We start from the raw sequence: 22,694 nt of genomic DNA, 5'->3' as shown, positions 1-22,694 counted from the left end.
AAGGCAAGAGCAGAGATGGAGTCTTTTCCAGATTGAAGGTGCTAGAGGAAATTGATGTTTTCTTAAGGCTCCTACCCTTCATTGCTGAGGATTAAACTGGAGCTTATGCATGCATGTTAAGGCAAGTGCTTTACCACAGAGTCACATCCCCAACCCTGCTGTTGGTACTAGGATAATGAAATGGGATTTAGAAATGATGAGATGACTCCTGAAGGGGGATTTTATTAGAGTGCACTGTAGTCCTGGCTAGCTTGGATCTCTGCCTCCTGAGTGCTGGGAGTAAAGATGTGACCATTAGGCCCTTTTGGGGCACGCTAAGGAGTTTGGGCTCTGATTGAGTTAAATAGTTCAGGTAAGATGATCTTGTTAGGTTGGAATTTTAAAAATACTATTTGTTAGAGAGCTGGCTCGATGGTTAAGAGTGCTGGCTGCTCTTACAGAGTACTTGAGTTCAATTCCCAGTGACTACATGGGTGCTTACATTCATGTCTAGTGAGATCTGGTGCCCTCTTCTGTCATATATATAGATAGAGTACTCATATACATAGATGCATCTTTAAAGATAAATTAAAAGACAGTAGCTTTTCTCTTAACAGATTTTTCTCTCCTTTAGCTAGTTTTGATAATTCATTACTTAATTTTTCTGTTAACTTTCTCAGCATTGGTCACCAGCTCTATCATGTCCTCTTAAGTTCACTGCCAGTTCCCAAGTCCAAGTCCTTGGTATTTGGGACTTTTCTCCTACTAGGCCTGCTTGGGTTCTGACATCCTCATACTGTTACTGTGCCTGGGTTTCCCAAGGTAGAGCTCCCTGCAATTAACATTTAGGATTATATAAAAAGATATTAGTTCCTAGTCTAATCCTGCTTCAACTTTCTTAGTGTCACCAACACATATCATCCTGCTTGGCACTTGACATTATTCTTTGCACTCTACTCAGAGCAGTGCAGACAGACCACCCATGAGGATGCGTCCCGGCTTTGATATTGTTTGACTGAGAAAGTTTTATTAACTTCTCTCTGCCTTGTTCTTCTCATTTATTAAATGACAAATTGCACAAGAGGAGGTTCTTGCTATAATTAGCCTTTGATATCCCAAAACCTTTGTTTTGGGCATCACAGGTGTCAAGAGAGGAGTAATGGCACTGTCAGTTCCACAAAGGGCTTCCGTTTCTTTTTTTCTTTTTTCTTTAGGTTTAGTATGTATACAGTGCTCTGCCTGGATGTAACACCTGCACACCAGAGAGGGCAACAGATCATATTCTAGATGGTTGTGAGCCACCATGTAGTTGCTGGAGTTGAACTCAGGGACCTTTGGAAACAGACAGTCCTCTTAACCTTTGAGCCATCTCCAGCCCTTCCATTTCTTTTTAAAAAGTTAGCTTTTCTCTGATTATCTTCAAGCTGGCCCTGGTATGTAGGTCTATCTTGGAGCATGCATGCATTGCAGCTATGCCAAAGCAAGGCTACCACATGTGGGAAAGATTAACATGATGGGAAGGCTGTTTTCACTAGGTAACTGTTCTGCTTCTGTGAAGAGGCACTAACAGACTACTCCCCAGCACTTTATTTGGGCTGGCTTCCAACCCAGAGAACTTTGCTTTAAACCTAGGTCTCAGGAACATTGTGTGTACTGATTGTAGTTTGTTCAAACTAGATAGCATTACAGTAATCCTCTGTATTTGGCTTTTTCCTTAGAGCTTTAAGGTATATGTGGAACTTTTTTTGCCCCAATCAGGGACAAGGTCTGCATTTTTTATTTTTTAAGCCACGGTCTACTTACGTATTTCAGAGGTCAAACCATCTGGGCTGTAGGGCTACCTCAAAACCTTCAACTAAGTTTTTAAAGGCTATTTTTAAATCTTAATTTGAGCTGGGTGGTGTAGGTGTACACCTTCAATCCCAGTACTTGGGAGGCAGATAGGCTGGTCTGAGTTTGAGGCCAGCCTGGTTACAGAGTGAGTTCCAGGAGAGCCAGGGCTACTCAGAGAAAGTCTGTGTATGAGTGTTTTGCCTGCCTGCATGTCTGTACCACATGTGTGAAGTACCTGCAAAAGTTAGAAGAGGTCATTGGATCCTAGAGATCATGAGCCAGCATTTGGGTGGGTGCTGGCAATAGCTGGCAAAAACTCTTGTTCCTAACCATTGAGGCATCTCTAGCTCAAAAAAAGCTACTTAATTCTTTTTCAATTCACTGGTTAGTTACAAAGCAATGCAACTGCATAGTTTAGAGGTCAAAAAGAATTATGTGATAAAAATCAAAGTGCTTCCTATTCTCAGCTTCTGTCCAGAGGCAGGCACCGTATTGGTGTTGTATATTTGGCAGGCTTCTGTAAAGGTTATCTCCCTTATACCCATGAACATTACATAGAACTTTTGATTGTGGGTTTTTGTTTTTGTGAGACAGGTCTCATGATAACCCACACTGCTCCATAGTACAGAGATTTTATGCATGTACTCACACATACCCTGATGAGTGCGTTTAAAAAAACCTTTCAGCATATGTAGGCCCGTGTCTTTATGCTTTTTGTTGTTTGGGGTTTTTTGGTTTCTCTGTGTAGTTATGGCTGTCCTAGACTCACTTTGTAGATTAGGCTGGCCTCAAGCTCAGAGATTTGTCTGCCTCTGCTTCCCGAGTGCTGGGATTAAAGGCATGTGCCACACTGCCCAGCCTATGCATGTTGGTTTACTTGTACTTATATTGTGATGAATGTACTTCTGTCTGGCTTTGAGCCTGTGTTTACATGCCATTTGCTGATGTTTTTACTGCCTCTAAACCTTTGGGCATCTTACTTGGCACTTCGTCCAGGCCTGTCATCTCTGTGTGCCTCTATTTCTCAATCAGAGCTAATAGTTACAGTGTGAAGGCCAGTATTTTCATCCACCACAGAGCTGTCTGCCACTGTTTTAGGCTTAGCCTGTCAAGCTCATTTGGTTCAAATTCTGGTACTTGAATCCTTTCTAACAGCAGCAAGGCATCCATCGTCTAAGGCTTTGTGCCTCACTGTGTTTGGATCATCCAGTGAGAGCTAGTGTGTAGACACCTCTATGAGTCTGTCAGCTCCGAGGTATGGGCCAGTAGAAACACTCTTCATACTATGCTTAAAGGTCTATTGTAAAGGTGTAATGTCTTCATATCCTACTTTGAGATGAGTTTAGGATCCATCACTTACCACTGACTGGTATTGGGCAAGTTATTTGGCTCTTTGTCTCAGTTTCCTCACCTTAAAAATGACTTAGCTGTCAATAAATTGTCAGTGCATGAAATTAAAAGTTCTTGCTACATAGTAATGTGTAGGTTATATAGAAATAATGCAGTATGATACTGCACTATAATTATGTACTTTACAAGTACATAATATGTAGTATATTGTGAATATACATGTCATCATCACTATTCTTACTGTTGTAATTTAATGGTATGGTTGTTCTTGGAAAGAAAGTGAAAACTGAAAAGAGGGGACATTGTAGATAATGGTCACAATTCAAGCACATGGGAGTCTGAGGCAGGAGAATCTTTGAGACCAACCTGAGCTACAAAGTGAAACCCCATTCAACCAAAAACTCCAACAAGGAAGTGAAAAGCATTTGCTTCACATAGTATTATCTTATTTAATCTTCATTGTAGTGTATAGTGTGATGGTACAGGGAAATGCACTTTTACAGTGCTGTGATAGTTGGGCAAGTTACCCAAAATACACAACATGGCAAGCAGCAAAGGCAGGGTCCTGCAGACCCAATTCCAAAGATGAACTTCAGTGACTTAAATTTCTAAAGCAAGATGAGTAGGATTCGTTCCTTTAAGCAGAGGCTGGGTCTCTGGCTTCTGGCTTAAGGAGGTAATTCAAGAGACCCTTGAGACTCCGAGAGAACAGCACAGGGAGGACTGGTGTGCAGCTTCCTTCTAGTCCTGCTCTTCCGCTGCCACACTTCCCACCCAGAGTCTCCTCCAGAGACCAGACCCCCGTCTTGCCCCTCACGAGCAGTGTCCAACTCCCTTTGCTTCTTTACCAGCAGTGCTCTCTCACTTGTCTGCTGGCCACCTCTTCCATACAGCCTTTTCTGTACGTAATGGCTTCTCACAAAGCCCAAAGGTTTTTACTTCTCTGTTTTGTCCTACAGCAGGATTGGGAAAGTCAACTTCAATTATCCTGAATTTAGATCAGGCAGTTATCAGGGTACTGTTTAAAGTGACAAAAACAAATAACCCAACCAAACAAAAAAGCCACTTGGTTTCTTTTTGAGATAAATTGAAGTGAGGCGGAGCATGGGAGGGAGGGGTTTTATGCTCATGGGCTAAATTTACCATGCATGGTTGCTCTTGAGTCCAGAATAAAACTGATGGCTCTACGAACTTAGCTCACCCACAGAAGCTCATTCCTAGGAGGAATTTTTTTAGACGTCATCACACGCACTATACTGGCTGCCAATGTGTATTTTGGACCTTACCTCCACAATGGGATACTTCTTTACCCAAGTGCTATTTGCTGGATCTGGTATGGCTCTGCTATACCACTGAGGCTTGAGAGTAGAAAGGAAAGCAAGTACCCTATAAATAAGAAAACAATGGCATTTGGTTAAATATGTGTGCACAGGTGTACAGGCTCTCACTTCAGTTATTTCAGAGGAGGTTTTTTTGTTCTTTGCTTTTTTTTTTTTTTAATGGAAAGAGTAAAATGCCCTCAAGCAATCCAAGGCTTGAGTTCCTTGGATTGGTGACAATAAGTCAGGATGCGACCACCTAGAGTTTGCTAAATAAACTCAAAATTTTTTCTTTACTTTTTAGCAGTCCCTCACTAGCTTTGCATTAATTCAGCAAATAACATTAAACATTTGACCAGTACAGTGGTAAATTAAGTAAAATATTTACAGGGTTTATAATACATTATTAAAGTGAAAGTTCAAAGAAGGATACTGAATGCTGTAATAAATATAATCATGTTTAAAATGCCAAGAAAAAAGCATTCTAAAGAAATAGCTCTCACCAGTTGTGGTGGCACAGACCGGTAGGATTGCTGATGAAGGGGGAGCAGGAGGGTCACGAGTTCGAGGCCAGCCTGGCCTACACGTTAAAAAAGGATCACAGTTGTGAACAGTGATTATATTTTGTGATCAGAAGAAATAAAGATAAGCTTTATAATGTGACCAGAAAAAATTCAAGAAGCTTATAAGTGCACATGACTTAAACTGTTGGCTATTAAAAAATTAAAATCAAGGCGGGCCTGGTGGTGCATGCCTTTAATCCCAGCACCCGGGAGGCAGAGGTAGGCAGATTGTTGTGAGTTTGAGGCCAGCCTGGTCTACAAAGTTGAGTCCAGGACAGCCAAGATAACATAGAGAAACCCTGTCTCAAAAAACCCAAAAAATAAATAAAATCAAGCCAGGTGTGGTGGTGTATGCCTTTACTTTCAGTACTCAGGAGACAGAGGTAGGCTGAGTTTGAGGCCAGCCTGGTTTACAAATCGAGTCCATGATAGCCAAGGCTACACAGAAACCCTGTCTCGAAAACAAAAAATTAAAACCAATATACTGTTCAAAGACAAATATGGATGAAAATGGGCCAGCTATGATATAATTCTTAGCTCATTGGTTCTCAGTTTTCCTAATGCTACGGCCCTTTAATGCAGTTCATTATGTTGTAGTGTCACCAGACCATAAAATTATTTTCATTGCTCCTTCATAACTAATTTTGCTACTGTTATGAATCATAACATAAATATATGATATGCAGGATATCTGCTCTTTGTGAATGGGTCATTCAACATGCCCCGCCCCAAAGAGGGCCAAGACCCACAGGCTGAGAACCACTGTGTTAGGTAGATAATGTGGCAGTGGTGGGTCATGATACAGTTTGGATATGATTCTCTTTGACTCCTGAGATAAAGTTTTTTAAATTAGTTATTTTTGTCTTATGTATATGAGACAGAAGAGAGCATCAGATCTGGAATGAAAGTAGTAATGGTTATGAGCAGTCATGTGGGTGCTAGGATATAAACCTGAGCCCATTACAAGAGCAACCACTACAAGGTGCTTTTAACTGCTGAGGCACGTCTCCAGCCATTAACAGTCTTTAAGGATCTTTGGGTAGATCTGCCAGACAAAGTGCACTGGCTGTCAGAATACCAAACTAGTCGTATTTGGCACCTGAAGAAAGCTCTGTGTTGAAACTGAACTGATTAGCTGGGCATGGTGGTGTGTGCCTCTAATCCCAGCACTCTGGGAGGCAGAGGTAAGTGGATCTCTGTTCGTTTGAGAGCAGCCTAGTCTACAAATCGAATCCAGGACAGCCAAGGCTACACAGAGAAACCCTGTCTTGAAAAAACAAAACAACAACAAAAGGAAAATTAACTGATTATTTTTCCCTTTACAAAATATTTTTTAAAGACTAAGAAGAGATGTAAAATGTGTTTTGTCTTGGTGTGGTGCACATGTGCTATCATGCATGTGAAGCCAGAAGACAACTGCACAGTCAGTTCTAGGCATCAATCTCAGTCACCAGGTTTGGTGACAAGTGCCTTTACCCACTGAGATCTATCTTGTCAGCTCAATTTTTATAAAATAATAGAAATAAAACCATCCACTGTTTTGTTGCCAGATATAGCCACTATCTAATGCTGTGTTGTGTGTCTTTGGAGCAGAATGTTCATTGCTGTTGTCTATTCTATTTCCTCCTTTTCCATCAGCTCAGGATCTTGACTTACAGAGATGACAGTGAGTGCGGAAAAAAGGCCATGATGCTAGCCACCCTTGCCTCACCACATTCTGTCTGCTGAGATATAACTAAAATACTGTGTGTTACTTCCCCACAGCTCCTTAAAAGGGAAGTATTGGCACACCTCCTTTCCCCTGGATTGTGGAATACAACAGCTGTGATTCCTACAGGATGGTGTAGTTCAGTTTTATCACCCAAAGCAGAATAGTGCAATAGAAAAAGTGTTCCTGTCAACCATGGAGCCACAAAAGCAGCCCTTTACCTGGGTTTCCTTCCTATACGCAAGGAAGAACCTGCTACCCTACAACTACTTATTGAACTTTCTGGAGGTTCAAATGAGAACACAAATAACTTATGCCCTTAATGGAAAGACAGTCCTCTACTGGGGAAAGTGATTCTTGCTGTGTGCCCTTGGGAGGGACGGCATAGAGTGATGAGGGAAGAAGGGGACCTCTTCCTAGTTAGCCAGTTGATCTGAGTCACCCTGGGGTTTACTAGGGTATCAGATGTTGCAGCCAAATTGCCTGCACTTCAACTGGGTATGTGACATTTCTGTGTATGCATTATTTACATGTAAAAATATTGTTTGTCTTGAAAAACTGAAAAAAACTAACATTACATTAATTTCAATCTTTAATGGATAGTTATTTTTTTTTACACTTGACAGTTTTATTTAACATCGGTTTTTTTCATATACATTTATTTTATTACACATGTAAGTTCTTTTCTTTTGAGGGGGAGTTCAAGACAGGGTTTCTCTGTGTAGCCTTGGCTGTCCTGAACTCACTTTGTAGACCAGGCTGGCCTCGAACTCACAGCAATCTGCCTGCCTCTGCCTCCTGAGTGCTGGGATTAAAGGCGTACGCCACCACGCCCGACGTAAGTTACTTTCATATGGTGTGTCAGTGAACCAGCCCAGTTTCACTGAATATAGCATTTAGGTTCTTTGAAATATTTCCCTTATGAACAGTATTTCAGTAAGCATATTTTCCTTCAACTATATAAGTATACCTATGATATATATATTTTGAACATATTTCTGTTTGAGATTTTAAAGTTAAAGGTAAACTTAAAAATCTGACACACATTCAGCCAAAAAGGTTTAATACACCTATTCTGCTAGTGACATATCTACCTCGCCCACACCGGCAATGGCTTATATTTTTAAAATGCATTTACAGGACAGGCTCAGTGGGTACTAGTATTTGTTGTGCAAGCATGAAGGTCTGGTTCACTTCTAAGAACCCACATAAAAGCCAAGTGTAGCCAGCCATGTGTGCCTGTAAACCCAGTGTTGCTGGGAGGAGACGGGGGAATCCTGACCCACCAGCCTAGGTAAAATGTCAACCTTAGAGTCAATTAACGATACTGAAAGGGAATAAGTTTGAGAGCATAGAGGAAGGCATTTGACATCTTCCCCTCCACATACCTGTACATAGGTTCCTGCGCGTACACACACACACACACACACACACACACACACACACACACACACACACACACCATGTTTTAAAGGCGGTATGATCAACTCACTTTTGCCGGAAGTAACGAATCGAGAAAATGCCCACTATGATGATAGCGATGCAAATGCTTGATCCCACGAATGCTTTCCAGTTGGCTTTGCCTGGAAAGTTAGCAAACCTTGTTACTGAGTTATCTTCAGCAAATACTTCAAAAGTCTGATTTTGGTGAATCTCCTGGACTTTAACCCACAGTGCCTTGGCGGTTAAGTTTAGGAACAAAGCTAAGTCATTTTGACTATTCAGATAGAGAGAAGGACCCTGTAGGGCCTAATGGTACATTTTAAGAGGCGCTTCAGCTCTGCAAGTGGCCCTCCAGCTCACAGGTGCGGAAGGAAATACGGTAGTGGATATAAGCCTCACAGGGCTTCCTGGATGAGGAAAGGGATTGCTTCTGCATTTTGAAAAATGAGTTGATACTGTCTCCAAATAGACAGTGGGTGGCTGGGTAATTCCCAGGTAGAAGCAAGTGTAAAGTGCCTATAGGAAAGTCCCGTGGGACCGTCTATATCAAAGCCCACAGTTGAGCAGCTGTCTTTAGTTTCTTACCCTGTGGACAAAATTCCCTTTCATTTCCCTGGGGACTTTCACCGGCAGCTGTCAGGGCTGTCATCCATAGAACATATGCCACCCCGGGCTGCAGGCTGCTTATTGGATGTGAGTTTTGGGAATGTCCGTATGGAATTTCTGAAAGAAAGATAAAGGAAAACATGGTGGAAAGAAAAATAATTGGATGTGGGTACTCACCTATTTTTATTATGCATTATTTCATTTGAGAGAGAAGCATACTGCTCTCCTAAAAGTATCAGGATTTATCACCTAGTAGCACCATAGGCATGGTAATTTTATGAGGTCTTGTTAGTGCAGCAAACAGGTTTTCCTGTGATAAAGATGTTCTGATAGAATTGTTATTTTTGCCTTTGAAGCAATTGTGTTTCCTATGACTGCATTTCTCATATATCAAGTTATTTGATAATTACCGAGGAAATTAGTATAAAAATTTAAGATAATAGACTTTTTAAAAATCTAAGTTTTAGCAACGGAACATTTACTTGAATGTTTTGTTTTTTGTTTGAGACAGGGATTCTCCGTGTAGCCTTGGCTGTCCTGCACTCACTTTGGAGACCAGGCTGGCCTTGAAGTCACAGAGATCTACCTGCCTTTGCCTCCCCGAGTGCTGGGATTAAAAGTGTGTACCACCATGTCCGGCTTTCTTGAAGTTTTTTATATTTATCTTTTAATTTAATATTATTTGATTTAACTTTATGTGTATGAGTTTTTGCTTTCATATATGCCTGTGTACCAAGTGTGTGCCTGGTGCCTTAGAGGACAGAAGAGGGCACCAGATCCCCTGACATTTGAGGTACACACAGTTGTGGGCTGCCATGTGGATGCTGGGAATGAACGTGCATCCCGGGAAGGAGCAATCCATGCTGTTAAACTGCTATGCCATCTCTCCAGCCCAACTGGACTTTTCTATAGTGCCCTTTCACTGTTTTCCTTTTGTTAAGCTCTGGCCTTGAACTTACACTGCCTAACTTCAATTTGACCTAAAGTCATGAAAGACTAGAGGAGTGGAACCGAGAGGAAACGTCTTGGCTCCCAGACTGCAGTTCTTTGTACTTTGAACACTCCTGTAGTTTCTCTGCAAGGCAGAGTGTAGGAGCCATGCTCTGATGCTGCTTTTCTCTTCTGGGAAACAGTGAGCCCTGGTGGCCCTTAGAAAGCAGGCACGCCTCTCCTGGGCTGATCTGAGTGGGTGTCAGGTTTCCTCCCCTCAATAAATAGCTGGGAAGGATGTTGAATATGGTGGTACAAGTCTGTAATCTCAGCATGGGGCAGGGGGCAAAGGAGAGAGGGCTGTAAAATCAAGGCAAAGGGGGTATGGTCTACAGCTGTGCTTGAAGTGCTTGCCTCCTACGTACAAGCTCCTGGGTTTCATCCCTGGTAGCTCCAAGGACAGAACTTGAACATTAGTACCTGCTGGCTCATTCAGACAGCCTGTGCCTATGCTGAGGACAATGGTGGAACCTGGAACTTCGCACTGTGTCTAGCTTTATAAGTGGACCCAAGAGTAGTCACAGATGTTTGTTGGCTGCTCTGAACATACAGCATCCCCTGAGAGAATTCACCATGGAACAGGAAGAACAGACTTTGTCACACTGCTGTTCCTGCTCACTATTGCTAGGCAGTAAGTAGGAGTCCTGGAATGTTCCCTGGGCCCCACTGAAAAGAGGTGAGGCCTGAGCAGCTCATTTCACAGGGACTATCAGAACAACTCCTGTGTTTTCCAACCTGCTGAGAAAAATGCCAAGGTCTGCTATAGCCTGGAGAAATTCTTTACCCAGGCTTAAGCGATATGATTAAGTATATATGTGTAATATCCCTTTCCCCAAAGCAGAGGATTAAAAAAAAAAAAAAAAGAACTTTATGAAGCGCTTCTGTTCATCTTACAGGCACCAGTGTGCCAACTGTCTAGCTGTGTGCAGTGTCCTGAGCTGGGGAACTGAGGTGAGACCCTGGAACAGAAAGGAAGGGATTTCTCTGGCTTGCTGAGCTGGTAGCGTTCATTTGCACATGCATGTTTGAAGAACAAAAATAGCAGCTGATGTGGGGAGCTGAGAGTGGTGGAGTCAGCAGTTTGGTTGGCAAAATAGGCTGAGTTGTGTAATGAGAGAGGTCCAGCAGGAAAGACCAGTCCTGCTGCCTCTGGGCTGCGATCTCCAAGAGAGATAAAGGTGCACCTTCAAGCCTCAGCAGATAGAATCTCCAAACTCAGGTGGCTCAGTGATAAAGGAATGAATTTAGAAGGGTGTAATCACTGCCAACCCACTGAAAGACTGTGGCTATGAAAGTCAAGGAGACCCGGGCAAACACTTATACTGTTAACTGGGAATGAATGCCACCATTTGTTATTCAGTGAATATCGTGCTTAGCGACTGCACCTACCATCTATCTGGCTGTGTTCTAGAGGGGAGGTGATTGAATTGCCGTAGCTTGTGCCCTTGATTGCTTAGAATTTGTTGGCAAAAACAGCCACGCAGTGTCATGTGTCCTGCAGAAGGGAGGGGTGCTTACTGTTGGAGCTGTAGTGCATATGGCCACGCCAGCAGACATCCAGACAACAGGCTGTGTGCACTGAGGTGCTGGGGCGATCTAATTCGTCACCTCACCTTGCCTGGCCTGGTTGAACTAGTGACAAAGGACTGATACTTCCATATGCATTTGTACTGCTCCCTAGGACTTGATATCTGAAACAAGCAGGGTCGAGCCCTTTCCTCTTGGCATTGACATTCCTTCTGCTACGGGGACCCTTTCCTTTCCAGGGGTCTTGTTTCTCCTTGACTCTTCCCGCTTTCTAGAATGGATCTTGAATGTAGTGCTTTCTGGTTTCACCGTTCTACCGTCCTGATCGTTTAGACTTCCCTAGCTCTTGGCACACTGATGGCTTGGAGCATAGGGAATGGGGCTCACTCACCAATAAGTAATTATTAGAGTATGTGGGAATTTAATCTGCGGTAGTATAAAATCAGACTGTGAATCTTGCCTGTTAGTTTATTTTAAAACACCCTGGTGTAGGCTTTAGATGCATCACAACTGTGACAAAATAGGCTAGGTTATTTTCAACATCTACAGCAACAAGCTACAAAGAGCAACCGGCCATACTGATCTTTATGGTTGTAAAAAGGCAATGGTTTAAACTTTGCTGAAAGGAAAATCATATCTGGCACAAATCTTACAGCAAAGATCCCAGATAGACCATGAAAAGTCCAGTTGATTTGCCAGTTTAGGAAGCTTCTCAGAACTGGCTTACCCTGCCAGGGTAACCTTTGGTTAGCTGGTGACAGATAGCTAGCAAATGACAGTAAGTCTACAGAGCTGTTAATTAAGAATGAGCCAACTCCACAGAGGCAGATGTGGAAAGAGCATTGAAAGTGCAGGTCCGTATAGAAAAGATCCCAAGCACATTTTTATGTGTGCGTTAATCCCTTTTTCCGTATGAATAGTCACAACAGTCTGAGAACTTTTATTTTCTCTCAAGACTACTTATAAAAGTTAATTGTGAGAGTCATAACTGAGACAACAGTCAAGAGAGATGACAAACTTTTTTTTAAAGATTATTTATTATTATGTATACAGTGTTCTGCCTCTATATACACCTCCATGCCAGAAGAGGGCATCAGATCACATTACGGATAGTTGTGACCCGCCATGTGGTTGCTAGGAATTGAACTCAGGACCTTTGGAAGAGCAGGTGGTGCTCTTATGCACTGAGCCATCTCTCCGGCCCTGAGAAAACAAACTCCTTAAGGCTCCTAGACAAAAAAATTCTCTCCTGTGGCAAAGCTTTAGAGCTGCCACTCAAGTGGCCTTCTTATATTATTGGACCAGTAACTACACTGAAGGAATGAAATGCTCCTTCTTTCTGACAAATATGCCTGAAAGAAAGCTAACTGCTTATGAAACAGAGAAGTCCAAGAAGCAATAAGAACAAAAACAAAACAGCTCTGATGAGGTCAAAGATCAGAAGATCAGATCTTTCAAGTGACTAGTTATATGAATGAGTGATTCATGAAACCAATTGAGATAATGCTTCACCCAGAATTTATTGTAATGTTTTGTTTTTTCAGGTATAGAACAATTTTAGGACATAAAGAGTTACTTAAACTGTGCTGTATTTTATCCATTCCAAGAAGAAAATAATATGATGCTAGTTGTATATGTGAAGTATTAAAAATTATTCAAGTGTGTTCCTGAACCTCAAGGCTGTATATAATTAGTATTGAAGTGCCTTTGCTGTTTGTTTCATTAAATATCAAGCTCTATTATTAGAGCCAAAATCATCAATGCCATTATAGCTTTGAGCTTTCTTGAGTGCCATATTCCTCCTTATCTGTGTAAAAACTCATGCTGAACCATGTGCTTTGGCTCACAAAACTGGGTTTCTTTTAACTTTTTACCTGTATTTATGTGTATGTTCACCAGTTCAACAAAAACACAAAGTGTTCATGTTTGTCATTTGGTTTGGACAGTTATCTCACTGTGTAGTCCAGGCCTACCTGTCTTTGCCTTGGCCATGCTGGTGCTGTCTTTCCCTGTGAGCAGGTGCTGTGAGAGCTGAGTCTACTCCATTTCTGTATCTTAACAACTTGCTTAGCATGTCCCACATGTTCAAGCATTTTGAATGTGTGTATTTAGGTGTCTTATTTTTCTCTATTCAACTCATTTCACAAGTGTTGAGTTTGTGCCAGCATTTGTGTGTAGTGGAGACATGCCAAATCTTGTGCTTTCCCAACACCTAAGCAGGAGGCCCTATGGCACTTGGTTTTCACACGTACCGCGGTACACAGGCTGTGCAGTAGAGTCTCGTTCTTTCCAGTATAGTCTGTAGTGGAGGATGCAGCCCATTTGCTCCTGGACTGGGATGGAGGTCCAGGAAATAAAAAGGCTTTCCTTTTCCTCGGTGATGCTGGTGATATGAGGGCCACTCAGCGGTGCTGTGGAAAGGGACACAAGAGATTTCTGTCACCCTCCAAATTCAAAACACTAACAGAAGCGTGAGTGGAAGATCACAAGGCTCACCTTTGTGCCTGGAGTCACCCAGGATGGAGCTGCACCCTCCTTGGTCCTCTGACAGGGCATGCACCCAGATTTTGTAACAGGTGTAGGGCTTTATGTTCTCTGCAAGGGAGAGGGAGAGGAGGAGGTCATGCTGATACCTGTATCTAAGTCATCATTAGCTTTTCCTAGTTTGAAGATTAAGGAGCAATCTGCCCTGAGAATAAAGGGATGGCCTAAGTTAGTTCTCCAGCGTCTTATTTTCCATGATGCCAGCTTCTAAGTGCCACTTCCAAGAAGCCTGAGAGATTTTACTTATTTTTTGTGACAACTTCATTCTCTATATCCCAAACTGGCTTCAGATTCATAACAGTCTCCATGCCTCAGGCTCCTTAGGCCAAGGGTTCTGACGCACACTACCATGTCTAATCTAGTTTCTTCATTTAAGACAACAGAGGCTGGGTGTGCTTATGGCATATGCCTTTAATCTGAGCACTCGGGAGGCAGAAGCAGGCAGGTCACTGTGAGTTCGAGACCAGCCTGGTCTACAAAGTGAGGCCAGGACAGCCAAGGCTACACAGAGAAACCCTGTCTCAAAAAACCAAAAAAGAAAAAAGAAAAAAAAAAAGTGTGTGTGTGTGTGTGTGTGTGTGTGTGTGTGTGTGTGTGTGTGTGTGTAGAACAGAGTAATTGAGAAGCTCCAATGAAGATTTAAGCATATCCATACAAATAGAAGCATACAGAATATTGGACTTGTTCATAGGGAACAGCTGGATTTTGGCAGGCATAGCACCCCAGTGGGTTTCCTAGTTTCACAATGCTTATCAGGACCGTCTGCGGCCCAGTGACACACCGGTTTGTGACTAAGGGGTGCGTACAGAGGACTGCAGCCCTGGTGCCTGCCCTCCACTCCCTGGGTCCCTCCAGTTAAATCTCAGCCTCAAAGACTTAGGTGGTTTCCAGGAATGTTAGTGTTCCTTTCTAGCTTGAAAGTGCTATACTCCACCATTTCCAACAGTCGTGGTGAAAGTGAGTGTCTCTTCCTGCCCAAAGTCTCTGTTGTGTTGCCTGACAAGGAGGCCTCCTGCAAACTTTTTTTCTGTCTCGGGCCTCAAGGAGACTGTTTTTTTAAAAGAACCTTCAGTGGATGAAGCCCATGTGTGGAAGACTCTCACTCCCTGTGAAGTATGCCCAAATTTCCAAGCTCTTTTCTTGTCACTATTTTGACCGATATACACAGCGCCCTTGGGCAAAGGCCTTGTCTGTAGGTTTATAAGGTATTTCACAGTTTTTTTTCCTCCCCCTGTAGAGATTTAGTTTCACTTCAGGTATGGGAGAAAGCAGACAACTCTTCCACGAGTAATGTAACCAAGAGTAATTCTGTAGGCGCTGAAACTAGCGTGTGACAAAGGAAGAGCTTCCTGACACAGGTACAGTGGGCAGACAGGAAGAGACTGACAGTCTGTAGGCCACCAGCCCACAGCCCAGAAACAGGTTCACTCTGACTCATTCCAGAACATCTAGCCCTGTCCATTCAGCCAGAGTCAGGAAAAGCTTGTGAGGCCCCAGTGGCACTGCAAATAACATTTGAGTTCTTGCTAAGTAGCAATTAATGAATTTTTCAGTTCATAGTAAGTGAGAGTAAACCAAACTAAGTATTTCCAAGTGGCAGAACAATCTCTTGTTTTGAGACAGGATTTCTTCTGTGTAGCCTTGACTGACCTGGACTCACTTTATAGACGAGGCTGGCCTTGAACTCACAGAGATCTGCCTGCCTCTGCCTCTCTGAGTGCTGGGATTACAGGTGTGTGCCACCACTGCACCCAGCTCAGAACAATCTTTTTTTGTTTGTTTGTTTTGGTTTTTCGAGATAGAGTTTCTCTGTGTAGCCTTGGCTGCCCTGGACTCACTTTGTAGACCAGGCTGGCCTCGAACTCACAGCAATCCGCCTGCCTCTGCCTCCCAAGTGCTGGGATTAAAGGTGTGAGCTACCATGCCTGGCTTCAGCTCAGAACAATCTTAATATGTTATTTTACAATTTGATTAAGTTGGATTTATTCAAATGCATAATTAAAAGTGATGCAGAAGATTTAATTTTACCAAATGCGGAGAACACTGTTGTCATCTACTTTGTGGTATAGTTATAGAATTATCTGATTTACAAAAGAAAGGCACAGTTCAAATTGCCTGGGAGGGATGGATCTTGATACTGCCTCCCAGTTCAGTCAGTCAGTACTTTTCCTATCCATGTCCTGTTCGATGGGTGGGGCAGCCTCTAAGGGAAACTGGTCCTGCTGCAAAGCCTCTAGCTATTGCTGAAGAAAGCCATGAAGCTGCTCTTAAAATTGATGCCTCCTACTGCATGCCTACTGCATGCCTTGAACTCCACCACTCAGAAGGCAGAGGCAGGAGGATCTCTGTGAGTTCCATGCCTGCCAGGACTATAGTGACACTCTGTCTCAAACAGCAACAAAGATGACTTTTTTTTCCTCCATTTCTATTCAGGGCTCGAGTCTGACACATTTAATAGTAATCACCTGTTGCTAAAATATTCAGTCCCTGAAATATGCTAAGCACTGTTCAGAACATTTTTTATATAGTAATACAGTCAGTGCTCATAATCACTGAGATGGAGAAAGAGGAGCAGGACAGTGGCCTGCCTAAGATCTCACAATGGACAGTGAGGGAGCCGGGACTCAAACCTGGGCCAGCTGTCTATCAGGCCAGACCATGAAGCACAAATCTGAACTTACACTTACTTTGACATTAAGTTTTCGCTAGTCATTTTAATATGTTTTCAGATGCTTTTTCTCACTTGATTGTAACCCCTAATAGAAATCTTACTTAGGAATAGAGATGCCAATTATCACATAATAGTTCTAGGTTTATTATGATACAAATGATAAACAGGTTTGGGACTGAGGGTCTCCTGGTTTTGTCATCTGTATGATGGGTTTAAAATAATTACTCAAGGCACAAAATTATTTTGAGTTAAATGACTTTACAAAGATAAAGGTATCTGTTCTATTGACAAATTAACTAAGTCTCTGCTGTACTTATTTGGTTCAATTATTCTTTCATCTTATGGGGCATGGGGCCAGAGGACATAATTCTTCCATAAACAGGAGACTTCTTAGTCAGCTGGTTCTCAAGTTAGTCCTGAGGGCAGTCTTTTTCTTTTTTGTTTTTGTTTTTTCAAGACAAGGTCTCACTATGTAGCCCTGGCTGTCCTGGAACTCACTATGTAGCCCAGTCTGCCCTTGAATTCAAAGAGATCCATCGGCTTCTGCCTCCCAGGTACTGGGATTAAAGGCATGTAGCATCACACCTGATTTACAGGGCAATCTTGATGACTGTAAATTCTCACTGTTTAGGGCCTTAGTACGTATACCACGTAACCCTCTGTAACTGATGGCAAAACTCTCCCTGAAGTCTCCCCAAATGCCTTATTGTTTCAACTACGCGGACAAAATACCATGGCCAAAAGCAACATGGCAAGGAAAGGGCTTATTTCATTTTATAGTTTAAAGTCTGTCATTCAAGAAAGTCAGGGTAGGATTTAAGCTAGGATCTTGGAAACAGTAACTGATGCAGAGACCATAGAGAAATGCTGCTTACCATAGCTTGCTCAGCCCGATTTCTTATAGTACCCAGAACCATCTGCCCAGGGATGGCACCACCCGCTGTGGGATGGGTCCTCCCTCATCAATCATTAAGACTTAAAGACATAAAACCCTATGGTCTTGTCTACAGGCCAAGCGTATGGTGGCATTTTCTTAACTGTGACTCCCTTTTCTCAGATAGCTCTAACTTGTATCAAGTTGACACAAAACTAGCCAGCACACTAAACAAATGGGGCCTTGGTGGCCCCCTAGAAGGAATGTGAGCAGTGAGGTACCTGAAATCAGAGCAGACATGCTGTAGGGGGGGACCGGCAGCCAGTGTCGGGGGGACTCCGTGGTGTGCTCTGATTGGACAGCCCTCCATTCCACTGTGTACCTCTGAACGGCAGAAGCCTCTTTGCTGGGAGGCTTCCAGGTCACCATAATTTTGTCCATGTTCTCTGACTTTGAAGACACCTGGTAAGGAGCCAGCAACCCTTTAGCGGCGAGGAAGAGGAAGGACAAAAAATCAGAGTGGATAAAGTTAAAAACAGGAACTGTGGAGGCATCTTGTCAGGAAAATGTTTGAAGATATAAATTTAATCCCCAAAACCAAATGGAAACACAGGCATGGCTGGCATGGTAGTGTGCGCTTGTAATTCCAGTGCTGGGGAGGCGGAGACAGGGGGGATTGCTGGGGATATCCGGCCAGTCAGCCCAGCCTACTTCAGGACAGTGAAACTCCAGGACAGTGAGAGACCTTGTTTTTTCTTTAAAAAAAAAAAGAAAAAAAGAAAAAGGCCAGCAACAACCCTCCCCGCCACAAACAAGGTAGATAGCACCTAAGGAATGACATCACTCAAGGCTATCCTGTCACTATGTGCACACATATATCTGCTCATATATGAGGGGACACAGACACACACACAAACACACACACACACACACACACACACACATACCCCAAAAGAAAAAACCCAAAACCCATGACAGCTTATCCCAACGATGTTTCAGGATGCATCCATCTCTCTTTAGGGCCTTCCATGTCAAAGTTTATATTTACGCTTTTCAGTTCATGGAGGATTAGCCTCAGTAGCTTGTACTATATAGTCCAGTGGTGCTTTCTTTGTGGATTTATTTCCTCTTTGTATTCACTACCTGCATTCCCTCAAAGTGTTTACTGTGTTAAATATACAATACATCCTTTAATGCACCTCCCATTTGTCTGCTTAGACATAAAAGTATCAAGAAAAGCAGTGTAACCCTTTGCTTGTGTGTTGTGTGTTCACAAAACACTGTTTTCTCAAACTTTCCCACGTAGCTTTCTGTTTCTGGGATGGATCCATTCTCCTCCTCCATATATGCTTAGCTCATTTCTTTACACTTCTGCCTAAGCCCTTTCCTCATCTGCTCCCTAGGGACCAGCATGAGTGTGCTGACTAACACAAAGGCACACGACTGGTCTCTGCTGCACCTCTTCTGTACTCGTAAGACCACTCTGGACGCACATGCATAAAACTGGTTAGGGATTGGTTAGGGAGGATCCTCTGACTTACCTCTGAGACAGGTGGGCAGCAGCAGGATGCAGCCCTTGCCCAGCATCCGAGAGGCAATGTACACACGCACAAAAGGTAATAACATTAAACGGCACATTGACACTGCAACATGAGTAGCTAGCAGGAAGAGTCTCACTTCACCTACACTTTATTGTTTCTTACTTTCTACAGTTTATCAGTTTGTCACATGCATAACATGACATGTGACTAGAGGTTTCATTTTCATGTTTGTGAATTCATAAGGCCAAGCTTCTGTGACTATTTGGAGACTTGGCTCATTTTCTGTGTGCTTTTGCCTTTTTCTGAGTGGCAGATAGGTCATGATCCTAGTTACTGAAAAGTTGTCAACTCTTTTTTTTTTTTTTTTTTTGAGACAGGGTTTCTCTGTGTAGCCTTGGCCATCCTGGACTCACTTTGTAGACCAGGCTGGCCTCGAACTCACAGTGATGCGCCTGCCTCTGCCTCCCGAGTACTGGGATTAAAGACGTGTGCCACCACGCCCGGCTAAAAGTTGTCAACTCTTAAGGCAGTCTCTACAACTTTGTTCACTACATGGGTGTTGGTAAATTCACCACAGTTTTGATTTTGAGTCTTGTTTGTAAATATCTACCCCACGCCAGGCAGTGGTGGCACACACCTTTAATCCCAGCATTTAGGAGGCAGAGGCAGGTGGACTGATGTGAGTTCGAGGCCAACCTGGTCTTTAGAGTAAGTTGAGGACAGCCAGAGTTGTTACACAGAGAAACCCTATTTCAACAAACAAACAAACAAAATTCTACCACACTGGAGCTATGAGCGCACTCAACAATATCTCCTTGTATTGACCTTTAGTTTTATCTTTTATGCTTAGTTTTCAGTCCAAATATAAGCTAAAAAGGGTTATTTTTTGAAAGGAAAATGCTATTTTTAAATTTTGTTTTCCAGGACCTGTGCTTCTGCATTGTAAACTGCAGACATGTGTCTTACCTGCTAATGCTTAGATATTTGTCTTCCCTTTCAATCCTGGGCGTGTGTGGCTTCTTTGAAGGATTAAAGAAGATCTGGGGGCTGGAGAGATGGCTCAGAAGTTAAGAGCACTGACTGCTCTTCTAAAGGTCCTGAGTTCAACTCCCAGCAACCATATGGTGGGTGGCTTACAACCATCAATAATGTTATCTGATGCCCTCTTCTGGTGTGCAGGTGTACATACAGGCAGAGCACTATATACATAGAAATGAATAAATCTTGTTTTTGTTTGTTTGTTTTTTCGAGACAGAGTTTCTCTGTGTATCCTTGGCTGTCCTAGACTCACTTTGTAGACAGTGATCTGCCTGCCTTTGCCTCCTAAATGCTGGGATTAAAGGTGTGTGCCACCACAGCTGGCTAAATAATTTTTTTAAAAAATTAAAAAGAAGAAAAACTGGGGTAATGAGAAGAATCAATATGATCTAAGTACATAGTAAAGTTATATAAAAACATCATGAAACCTATGAATATACATTAGTAAAAATAATAGAAAAATCTTAAGTAGAAATGAAAGATATTTAGACTTCCAATTAAAAATAGAAATATTACTAGCTAGGAAAAAGGTGCCTTCAGACCCTAAGAATGAAATTGGTTAGTATTTATTTGAAGAACAATAAAAAAGTATAAAGCAAAAGGCTTTAACAATGTCACTTAGCAAATGACAACAAAAGAAGTTTCCTGTGTATAGACATTTATTTCTACCTGCAAGGGTTGGGGAGGATTACTGCCTCTTGTTTGTCTCCTTTTACTTGCTTTAGGACAGAGTCATCATTTTCCAATGCTGTATACGTTTGCCTGGATGTTGGAACTATTGGCACTAATTTTAAATATACGTATAGATTCAAAGTGCTAATGATTCATTTAGATTCTGAAGTGATTTAAACAAAAACATTTCCTTACTATCTTTATTTGCTTTTATTAATAAAGTTCAGCTGATCCTATAAAGCAGCTTGGACAGTTCTCCCTACTTTCTATTTTCTACAGAAACTTAAATAAAATAAGGATATGTATTCTTTCAGGGTTCAGTTGTACAGTGGTTTGTGCCTGTTTGTTTGTTTGTTTGTTTGTTTTTAAGCATAGAGGTGGGGTAAGTTAACTCTAACTTTAAAAATGATTATTATTTTAGTTAAACTTGACAATTTTTCTTCTGGGCCAGCAAGATGGCTTAGCGGGTAATGATACTGGCGGACTTTACTTTATGTGTATGTTTTAGTGTGTGTGTGTGTGCGTGTGTGTGTGTGTGTATGCATATATACATACATAAAGAATAAAATATATTTATTCTATGAATGAGTGCTACAATTTGCAAAACCTTTTGTCTAAAGTTGTGATAAAGTCTACAAAGAGCCCTTTTCATCTCTACTTTATCTAGAATTTGCTAAGCAAATCAGACTGCATCTCTTAGAGTCCTTCAGCCTCCGGGTCACTGTTCTTTGCAGGCATCAGTCTGCAATTTTCTTCTCTAGGGTGTTTGCCAGACCGCAGTCTTTCCTTTGAGGACATGCTAATAATCCTTTATGTCAGGCATGGTAGAGCACACCTTTAATCTCACCACTTGGGAGGCAGAGGCAGGGGGAGATCTGAGTTTGACAGCATCTGGGGCTACAGTGTGAGACCTTGTCTCAAAAACAAATTGACTTCCCTAGTATCAGTCAAAATAGCCTATCTCCATGTTCACTGAGAACTCCCTGTGGAGTTCTGATGGTTGTAAGGTACTACCTAAGAGAAAGGAGGCTACCCTTTCTGTCCTGTTCTGTTGCTCGCTGATGTATGTGATCTTGGACTGCATAGATTATTCACATCACTAATTCACTTTGAGTCAACACTAAGGCATCAGTATCAAATTAAGGAAAGAAATAAAAGTGCTTACCTTTGGAGTCATTTAACCAAGAGCAAGAAGAGATTTGAATTCTCTACTTCAAACTCCCTGACTTCTGTCCTGTCTTCTGCATGTCCTATATCCATGTCTGTCTCTGTGTGTTCATCTCTATGTGTTCTGCATGTGCTGTGTGTGTCTGTTGTTTGATGTGTATTTCTCTGTTATATGAGGTGTGTATATTTGCCAGTACTGTAAGTGTGTGTCTGTTCCTGACATAGGGCTTCGCTCTGTATTTGTTGAACAGCACAGAAAGCATCACACTGGAAGGTGTGTGATACTTTACAGACATCTCTAACAAGGATCAAGTACCTGGATCCCACTGGTCCCAGCTGACATATATAAGAAACAGTATTGTTTATAAACCAGTATCCATACATGGTTGCTTTCAACCTTTAGAGTAAATTTTAGGAAGTGACTTTCAACTTGTTTATTTGCTGCTTTCAGCAACTGGTTGGTATACATGCATTGTCTGGGTCAGGGGAAAGGAAAAGTACATATTTTAAGATTATACCTATGAGCTGGGCAAAGAGGCACACACCTGGAATCCCAGCACTTGGCGGGCAGAGACAGATGGATCTCTTTGAGTTCCAGGTTAGCCTGGTCAACAAAGTGAGTCCAGGACACCAAGGCTACACAGAGAAACCCTGTCTCAAAAAACAAAACAAAATATTAGAGCTGGGCGTGGTGGCACACGCCTTTAATCCCAGCACTCAGGAGTCAGAGGCAGGTGGATTGATGTGAGTTCGAGGCCAGCCTGGCCTACAAAGCCAGTTCAGGACAGCACAGGCTACACAGAGAAACCCTGTCTTGAAGAAGAAAAAAAAAAAAAGAAAGAAAGAAAGAAAGAAAGAAAGAAAAAAAG

The 22,694-nt window shown here is 42.3% G+C and overlaps 1 protein-coding gene across 2 annotated transcripts in view; it reads right to left on the bottom strand.

Annotated features, from left to right (window-relative positions):
* IL12RB2 (interleukin 12 receptor subunit beta 2) overlaps positions 1 to 22,694 on the bottom strand; it is a 77,908-nt gene that overhangs the window by 7,370 nt on the left and 47,844 nt on the right. For both annotated transcript variants that reach the window (XM_084785194.1, XM_084785195.1), the window contains exons 11-16: positions 17,689 to 17,889; positions 13,815 to 13,913; positions 13,571 to 13,729; positions 8,781 to 8,918; positions 8,245 to 8,335; positions 4,449 to 4,548 (exon numbers count right to left, since the gene is read on the bottom strand). In XM_084785194.1, coding sequence (XP_084641320.1) covers positions 4,449 to 4,548; positions 8,245 to 8,335; positions 8,781 to 8,918; positions 13,571 to 13,729; positions 13,815 to 13,913; positions 17,689 to 17,889 — 788 coding nt within the window. The remainder of the gene's footprint in view (positions 1 to 4,448; positions 4,549 to 8,244; positions 8,336 to 8,780; positions 8,919 to 13,570; positions 13,730 to 13,814; positions 13,914 to 17,688; positions 17,890 to 22,694) is intronic.

This window comes from Acomys minous (assembly GCF_964271855.1).
Source record: "Acomys minous genome assembly, chromosome: 6".
In the NCBI taxonomy this organism is placed as follows: Eukaryota; Metazoa; Chordata; class Mammalia; order Rodentia; family Muridae; genus Acomys; species Acomys minous.
Note: the sequence above shows the minus strand (reverse complement) of the source record. Positions and strands in the feature narration are given on the sequence as shown.